The sequence below is a fragment of the Brassica napus genome, chromosome C5 (assembly GCF_020379485.1).
Source record: "Brassica napus cultivar Da-Ae chromosome C5, Da-Ae, whole genome shotgun sequence".
NCBI lineage: Eukaryota > Viridiplantae > Streptophyta > Magnoliopsida > Brassicales > Brassicaceae > Brassica > Brassica napus.
Window position 1 is genome coordinate 25,521,381 of NC_063448.1, and position 10,047 is coordinate 25,531,427.

The 10,047-nt window shown below is 38.7% G+C and overlaps 1 protein-coding gene and 1 pseudogene across 1 annotated transcript; both read left to right on the forward strand.

Moving 5' to 3' along the window:
• The first annotated feature begins 1,528 nt into the window (after positions 1-1,528).
• LOC106376314 lies at positions 1,529-4,991 on the forward strand (annotated as a pseudogene).
• Positions 4,992-5,175: 184 nt separating this feature from the next.
• Positions 5,176-8,950, forward strand: LOC106376315 (subtilisin-like protease SBT3.4). Its single transcript, XM_013816380.3, has 10 exons — positions 5,176-5,549; positions 5,636-5,727; positions 5,808-5,905; positions 6,002-6,157; positions 6,254-6,930; positions 7,046-7,134; positions 7,215-7,463; positions 7,561-7,675; positions 7,764-7,956; positions 8,046-8,950. The coding sequence occupies exons 1-10, from the start codon at positions 5,472-5,474 to the stop codon at positions 8,615-8,617; spliced, it is 2,319 nt and encodes a 772-aa protein (XP_013671834.3). The 5' UTR covers positions 5,176-5,471; the 3' UTR covers positions 8,618-8,950.
• The last annotated feature ends 1,097 nt before the right edge of the window (positions 8,951-10,047 follow it).

Sequence of the window (10,047 nt, forward strand, 5' to 3'; positions counted from 1 at the left end):
CGATGGAACTTAACAAATTCAAAAACTCCTGGGTACTCAGATTTCCGAAAAACTCAGGAATCTCAACCCGAAAAACAGAATCCCATCGTCTATCTTCAGCCTGAATTTCATGTCTAAGGAGTTGATGATCAGCTGGAGCGGCGATGTTAGCTTGGTTACGACGGTGCAGAGGATTTGCGAACTAGTTCTCGGCCAATTCATCACCAGAGCTGTCTTCCTGGTGATGCTGAGCTTCCTGAACTGCTGGTTGCTGTATAGGGGCGTTTTGTTGTCGTTGCAGAACCGTTGTAAGGGCTACTTCGACGGCTTGAACAAGTGTCTCATGAATATTTGTAGTAAAATTCTCCAGTGTATTACGGAGTTCTACGTTCTGATCCTCAGGAGGTTGTTTTCGTGGAGGCATGGTGATGTTGATGTAGATATGTAGCGGAAGTAGCAAAGATCGTTGATCTTGATTAAGAAATCAAAACCGAAAGTCTTTGATACCAACTGGTGTAGTCGTAACTACGTATAGCGCAAGAAACCTATTGATTCTGAAAATAACTAGGTAGCGTGCCTTCTTGAGATCGTTGAGAGTCAAAGCTCTATCCGATAACAAGGTCAGAGTTTATAAAAAGCTCTTGTTAAAATTCAAAAGGATATAGTCGATGCCTTACAACACCAAGGCATCGACTATATATATGAAAGCAAAACACCAATGCTAATTCGAAAAAGGAATTATAACTCTTCCTTATCGATAAATCAAAAGGAAACATAAAGCTTTAAATAAAACTAGATATATAAGGAAATAAAGAAAACGAAAGCAAATATGGAAAAGGATGTAGGCTGCACCCCCGAAGATCGAAGCTTTGGCGAGAACAATAGATTTAACAAAAAATTCGACAACTTTACCTTGCATGTCGGCAATTGTTGGTTTCGGGAACAAGGATGTGTGGAGTGCGTTGTTCGGCGGTGGCTAAAAATTGGCCGCGCAACATATACCACCGATAGGTCGAAATGAATAAAAAACAGTTGAGATTAGGATTCGATCGGGATTAGGATTGTAAATTGAAACCATATTTGGGAAAATGACTTTCTCGGGGTTTATTTTTTTATTTTGAAATCTTGATTGCTCAAGAGGCTTAGGTTAGAAAGAAAGTAACCAGAGGGAGTTGCCTTTTTGCTGGATATTCTGGTATTTGAACAATAAAAAAATGTGTGTCAAAGTGAAAAATGTCTTATTGTTTCGGCCTACTTAGTCCCGACTAGACAAAACACAGTCGTGCCCGAGATTTCGCTTATGGTGCCAAACTATTAATAAATGAGGTTCGGTCTCTATCTTATCTTCTTTCTTTGTTGATCGATCGCGTTTGTTGTAAACTATTAATAAATGAGGTTTGCTCTATTTCACATTTGTTGAAATTTCCATGAAAACAAAGCATTATTATTGGCTACATAAACGACTAATTGAGTTTGACCAATAATTTAGTCGGACTAAAACTTAAACACGTTTCTTTATAAAAATGCGTTTAGTTTCTGAAAAGTCTTCAAGCAGAATGAAAAGAACGAAATACTATTTTCTGTGTGAATTATGTACATTCAACACAAGGAACAAGCGTAACACATTCTTGGAGGAGAAGACATCTATTCATAATAAATGCTGGGGCCTGGGGTGATTCCTGAATTAATCTCCAAGTAGAATTAAGAATTAGGAAACAGTCTTCTTTACTTCGAATGATGAATTCTAGATTATTATTTGCTGTGGTGCTTAATCTGATAATAGTTTTGAAAGTCGCAAGAGCTGGTGCTGAGAGCAAGGTAATTTAATTAATTTTCTTTGATCATACTGTATATAATAGCGTTATAACAAACTTTTGTTTGTGTTGTGGCGATAATCTTACAGGTTCATATAGTGTATCTGGGTGAAAAGCAGCATGATGATCCCAAGCATGTCACAGAATCTCATCACCAGATGTTGTCGTCACTTCTTGGAAGGTACAAAACAAACCTGATTAATTAGTAATTCAACTCTATTATATGTCTATAGCTGTTACCAATGTTTTTTTTTTAATGTTTGTGTTACACAGTGAAGTGGAAGCAGATGATTCAATGGTTCATAGTTACCGGCATGGCTTTTCAGGCTTTGCTGCTAAGCTTACCGAGTCACAAGCCAAGAAAATTGCTGGTACTCACAGGCTTGCTTCTGTCTTAAGTCTTACCATGATGTAATCTTGGATTACTTTGGTTGTGATGCTCTTTATTTTTGGAAACAGATTCACCTGATGTTGTTCATGTCATACCTGATAGTTTCTACAAACTTGCCACAACTAGAACTTGGGACTACTTAGGTCTTTCTGTTGGCAATCTGACGAATCTCCTAAATGATACAAACATGGGTGACCAAGTGATTATTGGCTTTATTGACTCAGGTATAACTAGTTTCTGTTTCTTTGGTTCCTTTATTTTAGCCCCCAGGGACTTGAGGTTTTGTGTGGTTGTAGGAGTGTGGCCAGAGTCTGAATCCTTTAATGACAATGGGGTTGGACCAGTGCCGAGCCATTGGAAAGGGGGATGTCAATCAGGAGAAAATTTCGAATTAACTAATTGCAATAGAAAGCTCATAGGAGCCAAGTACTTTATCAATGGGTTTCTTGCTGAAAACGAAGGATTCAATTCCACGGGATCACGTGACTATATCTCTGCTAGAGACTTTATTGGTCATGGAACGCACGTAGCCTGTATCGCAGGTGGTTCCTTTGTTCCCAACGTAAGCTACAAGGGACTCGCTGGAGGTAACTTGAGAGGTGGTGCACCGCGTGCTCGCATAGCAATATACAAGGCTTGTTGGTATGTGGATCAGTTAGGCACGGTGGCTTGTTCATCTTCTGACATATTGAAAGCAATGGATGAAGCTATGCATGATGGTGTTGATGTATTGTCGCTCTCGCTCGGAGCTCAAGTTCCTCTGTATCCTGAAATTGATCTGCGCGATAGGATTGCGACTGGAGCGTTCCATGCAGTAGCAAAGGGCATCATTGTTGTTTGTGCTGGTGGGAACTCTGGCCCAGCGGCTCAGACCGTGTTAAACACAGCTCCTTGGGTCATAACAGTTGCTGCAACAACTCTGGACCGGTCCTTTCCCACACCTATCACGCTTGGGAACAACAACGTCATACTGGTAAAGCAGACATCTGTTTTGTCGGTCTTGGGCAAAGCCAAATAAAACATTCCCTTCTAGCCCTTAATTTTTTTTAAAAGAAAAATGATATAAATATAGATCCTCAAATTTGTAAAATAATTTTTTTATTGAAATTTTTACTAAATGGCCACCAAAATGTTTTGATAAAGGTTATGAGTTTTTCAACTGTTAATGCAGGGTCAAGCACTATACACAGGTCAAGAAGTTGGCTTCACCAGTTTGGTTTATCCAGAGAATTCAGGGCACAGCAATGTGACCTTTAGCGGGTAACATCAAGTTTCTAGCATCTTGTGAAGACTTACGTGCAATCTCCATTGAAATAGCATAACTGATCAGTTTACTTTACTTCTCTGAATATGTCTGAAACATTAGTGTCTGTGAGCGCCTTAATCTCAACCCAAACGGTACAATGAGAGGAAAAGTTGTGTTGTGTTTTACGACAGCAACACTCTTCACTGCTGTATCAAGAGCTGCCTCTTATGTGAAGTCAGCCGGTGGTGTTGGCGTGATCATTGCAAGAAATCCAGGTTACAATCTCACTCCATGTAGAGATGATTTCCCCTGTGTAGCCATTGATTACGAGCTCTGGGACGGATATACTTCTCTACATACGCTCCACTGGGTATGAAACACTCCCTCCAAGAAACATAAAACTTGTAAGAAACTTTATGTAACTTGGCTGTGCAGATCACCTGTTGTGAAGATACAACCTTCCAGAACAATGGTAGGACAACCTGTGGGGACAAAGGTGGCAACTTTCTCATCAAGAGGACCTAACTCCATTTCTCCTGCAATATTAAAGGTATGCTTGAATCCTTTTTTTTTTTAACCCATCAGATTTTCTGTAATCATTTTCTTGGCAATGCAGCCTGACATAGGGGCACCAGGAGTGAGCATACTAGCTGCTACATCTCCAGATTCCAACTCCAGTGCTGGAGGATTTGATATTCTTGCGGGAACATCCATGGCGGCTCCAGTTATTTCAGGAGTTGTTGCACTTCTCAAAGCTATGCACCCTGACTGGTCTCCTGCTGCCTTTAGATCAGCTATTGTCACTACAGGTTATCCAATAACACAACAAACGATCAAAAGACAAAATAACAGAACACAGTGATCTCAGTATGAGTTCTTTAATTGATTTGCAGCTTGGAGAACAGATCCCTTTGGAGAGCAGATTTTTGCAGAAGGTTCATCTCGCAAAGTAGCTGACCCGTTTGATTATGGTGGAGGCCTTGTGAACCCAGAGAAAGCAGCAGATCCAGGTCTCATATACGACATGGGCCCAAAAGACTACATTATATACTTATGCTCGGCCGGTTACAACGACTCATCTATCTCTCAGCTTGTTGGACAAGTAACAGTCTGTTCAAACCCTAAACCTTCTGTTCTTGATGTCAACTTGCCTTCACTCACAATTCCAAACCTTAAAGAGGAAGTCAATCTCACCAGAACCGTCACTAATGTTGGACCAGTTAATTCAGTCTACAAGGTTGTGGTCGAGCCTCCGCTTGGGGTTCAAGTGGTTGTGACGCCGAAGAAACTAGTGTTTAACTCCAAAACCAAAAGTCTATCCTTCATGGTTCGAGTCTCGACCATACACAAAATCAACACAGGATTCTATTTTGGAAGCTTGATTTGGAGGGACTCTGTGCATAACGTGACTATTCCTGTGTCTCTGAGAACAAAGATTCTGCAAAACTATTATGATGAGAATTAATGATTCTTGTTTTTGATGAATAAATGTATACCAAATCTTGTCTTCCCAGCTAATTTATCGTTAATAATAATATACATAGTTATGGTTAATAGTATATATGATACGTAATGCTAAAAAATTGTCTATAAACTGATTGTAACTAATCTTTTTTTTTTTGGTCGACCAGCTGATTATGACTAATCATGTTTTGATCAACGGAGACCTTTTCTTTGATATTAGGGAAAGATGATACCAAATTGTGCACTGCCACTAAACATAAAAACCAATTTTTTCTTATAAAATAAGATCTCATAGGTATAGTCACGATGGCTTTATTTGCTGGTATTCTCTGTCGAATCGTTTGTTGATTGTGTTGACTATAAAACGTTGTTATAAACTAGAATATAGTTGACCTTGTACAGATTTTATAAACATTCTCTAGTTTTTATCTGTGACTAAAATAATGGAACTTGAAACCTGTGAAAAGACCAAGAACCATTCCAAGAAATGGAATGATGCATCTATATTAATGCTTGTGCTTCCTCATATAATTTTCCTAGTAGATTGAAAAATAAAACTCCTTTTCTTTTGCTTGAGATGAATAGGTCTTTATTTCTTGTGGTGCTAAGTCTGATAATTCTTTTGAATGTCGCACGATCTGGTGCTAAGAGCAAGGTAGATTGTATCTTCCTTATCAGACAGAAAAAAAAAACAGAAATGAATAATAGGTTATGATCAACTTTTTGCTGATAATCTTACAGGTTCATATAGTGTATTTGGGTGAGAAGCAGCATGATGATCCCAAGCATGTCACAGAATATCATCACCAGATGTTGTCGTCACTTCTTGGAAGGTACAGAGTTGAATGATTAACTATCCAATTCCAATGGGTCGTTATAGCTCTAACCAATAGTCTTCATGTTTGTGTCACAGTAAAGAGGATGCACATGACTCAATGGTGTATAGTTACCGACATGGTTTTTCAGGATTTGCCGCAAGGCTCACCAAGTCCCAAGCCAAGAAACTGGCTGGTACTCCTTGATGTTTTAGCTAAAAATGTCTTGGATTCTAAGAAATGAAATAATGATATATGTTTTTATTGTTGATGGACGTTATTCTGCTAACAGATTCACCAGAAGTTGTTCATGTCATGCCTGATGGGTACTATGAACTCGCAACAACTAGGACTTGGGACTATTTAGGCCTATCTGCTGCACATCCGAAGAATCTCCTAAATGATACTAACATGGGTGACCATGTTATCATTGGCGTTATTGACACAGGTATAAGTAGATTTCATCACATGGTATATTTATCTTTGGTTCTTTTGTCTCCTTCATTTTAGTGCCTCAATGAGTTATGGTTATGTGTGGTTATAGGAGTGTGGCCAGAGTCTGAATCATTTAGTGACAATGGGGTTGGACCAATACCAAACCGATGGAAAGGAGGGTGTGAACCAGGAGAAGATTTCAAGTCAACTAATTGCAACAGAAAGCTTATAGGAGCCAAGTACTATATCAATGGGTTTCTTGCTGAAAACGATGGATTCAATTCCACAAAATCACCTGACTACATTTCTGCTAGAGACTTTAACGGCCATGGCACGCACGTCGCCTCTATTGCAGGTGGTTCATATATTCCAGACGTAAGCTACAAGGGGTTCGCTGGAGGAACCTTGAGAGGTGGTGCACCTCGTGCTCGCATAGCAATGTACAAGGCTTGTTGGTATCTTGAAGAGCTGGACGGAGTGACTTGTTCATTTTCTGATATCATGAAAGCGATGGACGATGCTATTCATGATTGCGTTGATGTTTTGTCACTCTCTCTAGGTAGTCGGGTTCCTCTGTTTTCCGAAACGGATATGCGTGATGGGATTGCTACTGGAGCATTCCATGCAGTTGCAAAGGGTATTACTGTTGTTTGTGCTGGTGGTAACGCTGGCCCATCAACTCAGACCGTGGTGAACACGGCTCCTTGGATATTAACAGTGGCTGCAACCACTCTGGACCGGTCATTTGCCACACCTATTACACTTGGGAACAATAAACTCATATTGGTAACAGCAGACAATGTTTTCCCTTCTTTTTTTTTCTATAACAAATGGTTTCTCTATATATTTGTTGTCAAGCCTTAAAACTCTCTGATTATGGGCATTGCCGCTGTTACTTCAGGGTCAAGCAATGTACACAGGTCCGGAACTTGGCTTTACTAGTTTGGTTTACCCAGAGGATCCAGGGAACAGTAATGATACATTTAGTGGGTAATTAATGATATCAAATATCAGTTTTCAATTATGTGCATCATTCTTTGATCTCTTACTGAATCCGTGTGTTTTTGTAGTGAGTGCGAGTCCCTTAATCTCAACTCCAACCGTACAATGGCTGGGAAAATTGTGCTGTGTTTTACAACAACAAGAGGTTACACTACTGTATCAAGAGCTGCATCTTTTGTGAAAAGAGCTGGCGGTCTTGGCCTGATCATCGCAAGAAACCCGGGGTACACTCTCAATCCATGTAAAGATGATTTCCCATGTGTGGCCGTTGACTACGAACTTGGGACAGATATACTTTTCTACATACGTTCCAATGGGTATGAAACTATCAATTTCTATCTTCAACTCCTTACATAAGAAAATAATACTTGTTGGAGTCTGAGAATATGTTTCTGCCGAAATTCTGGTTTGCAGATCACCTGTTGTGAAGATACAACCTTCTAGAACAATGGTAGGACAACCTGTAGGGTCAAAGGTGGCAACTTTCTCATCAAGAGGACCTAACTCCATTTCTCCCGCGATTCTAAAAGTTTGTCCTGAGTCCTTATGTTTCTAACCTATATTGCTATTAGCACTTGTCCTAATTCATACAAACCACTACTTGTTCCACCATACAGCCTGACATAGCAGCACCAGGAGTGAGCATATTAGCTGCTACATCTCCCAATGCCACCTTCAATGCTGGAGGATTTGTTATGCTTTCAGGAACATCGATGGCGACTCCCGCAATTTCAGGAGTTCTTGCACTTCTCAAATCTTTGCATCCTGATTGGTCCCCTGCTGCTTTTAGATCAGCTATTGTCACTACAGGTTCTTATCTTCTTCCAACTACAGAAACATCCAATCAAAAGAGAAAGGCCAATCCTTCTTCAACTCAATAATCGTCTTTTACATTGCAGCTTGGAGAACAGATCCGTTTGGAGAGCAGTTACCAGCAGAAGGGTCATCTCGCAAAGTAGCTGACCCGTTTGATTACGGTGGAGGCCTCGTGAACCCAGAGAAAGCTGCAGAACCAGGCCTCATATACGACATGGGCCCAAAAGACTACATTCTCTACTTGTGCTCCGTCGGTTACAACGACTCATCTATCTCTCAACTTGTCGGTAAAGGAACAGTCTGTACAGACCAAAAACCTTCTGTTCTTGATATGAACTTGCCTTCAATCACCATTCCAAATCTAAAAGATGAAGTCATTCTCACAAGAACCGTTACTAACGTTGGACCAGTTCATTCAGTCTACAAAGTCGTGGTCGAGCCTCCGCTTGGGGTTCGAGTGGTTGTGACGCCGAAGAAACTAGTGTTTAACTCCAAAACCAAAAGTGTTTCCTTCACGGTACGAGTCTCGACCACACACAAAATCAACACTGGGTACTACTTTGGAAGCTTGATTTGGAGTGACTCTGTGCGTAAGGTGACTATTCCTGTGTCTGTGAGAACGCAGATTCTGCAGAACTACTACGATGAGAACTGATGACTTATGGATCTTTATGTGTTTGCGAGAATAAAGCGTCAATAATCAAAGCTAATATGGGGACATTACATAGGCCTCTTATTGTTCCGACCATTTTATCACAATCCTGATTCTACGTAAATTTGGATTTGTTATTCTGCATGCAGAACCCAGATCTCTAAAATAGAATTAAAATACTTGATACTACTTCTTAAAAACAAAAACGATTTGTGCGAGCCACTGTTTCTTTATTTGTAGTTGTTTTTATAGTGTAACGGTTTGAGAAAAAAAATAGTCTAGTATAAATGTTGTATTCTTAACATGAAAACAAAAGACAATGTGAGATTGATGATGTTGCTGTTGTTCGTGTGTGTTCTGAATTCAAAGAAAGAACTTGGATTTTGCAATTCTATGCAAAACCCAAAGTATGTTTCATGTACATAGTAATAACTGAATTTGAAAAAAATGAATTAACATTTTGGCATCGCCAGAGACATGGGACCGACACGTAGCAACACGTGATAAGTTTCAACCACTTTTGTAAGGCTACGATATCCCTGTATAATTAAAAAAAAAAACAAAAGGAATCTGATACTTCATATTCTCTATTTAGTAGATACATGGGACCGACACGTAGCAACACGTGATAAGTTTCAACCACTTTTGTAAGGCTACGATATCCCTGTATAATTAAAAAAAAAAACAAAAGGAATCTGATACTTCATATTCTCTATTTAGTTATGGGTAAATTGCCAAAAACGGAACAAAAAAACATGGTTGTTTCTTTGGTATAAAATTTTTTTTGTCTATTTTATCTCATTTTTACCCTTTCCAATTCTGAAACTAAATGAATAAATAGTTTTATGAATCAAAAATATTATTAAAAATATAAACAATTAATAAAATAGCGATATACGCAAACACATTTTTTTTGTTGAAAAACTTGATAAATAATTTTTTTTAAATTACATTCTACTAAAAGTAGAATTCGTCTTCTACGGAAAATGAGTTAGTAGAAAATGAATTCCAGAATTAACAAGTCCATCTACTTTTTTTAGAACGTACAGTCTACTTTTAATTAAAATTCTAAATATAAGGAATGCAAATTCTACTAATTGTAAAGATATCTACTTTTCTCTCGAATGCAGCTTCTACTTTTATGAAGTATTCTAAAATTTCGGGAATGCGAAATCTAGATACAACACGTACGTCTACATGACATAGAAAGTGCATTCATGATTTATGTCATTGTTCTACACACTGTGGAAGGTGCTTTCTACGGATAAGAAAACTTGTTTTTCGAAAATTAAGGAAATTTCAGTTAAGAAAATATTCTTAAAATATTCTAACTTCCTAAAAAATGTTTTGATAGATTTGCTTTGCCAAAATATAAAAAAAAAAGATTTCGCCTTCTCTTCTTCATCAATGTATGATTTCTCCATGATTTTTCT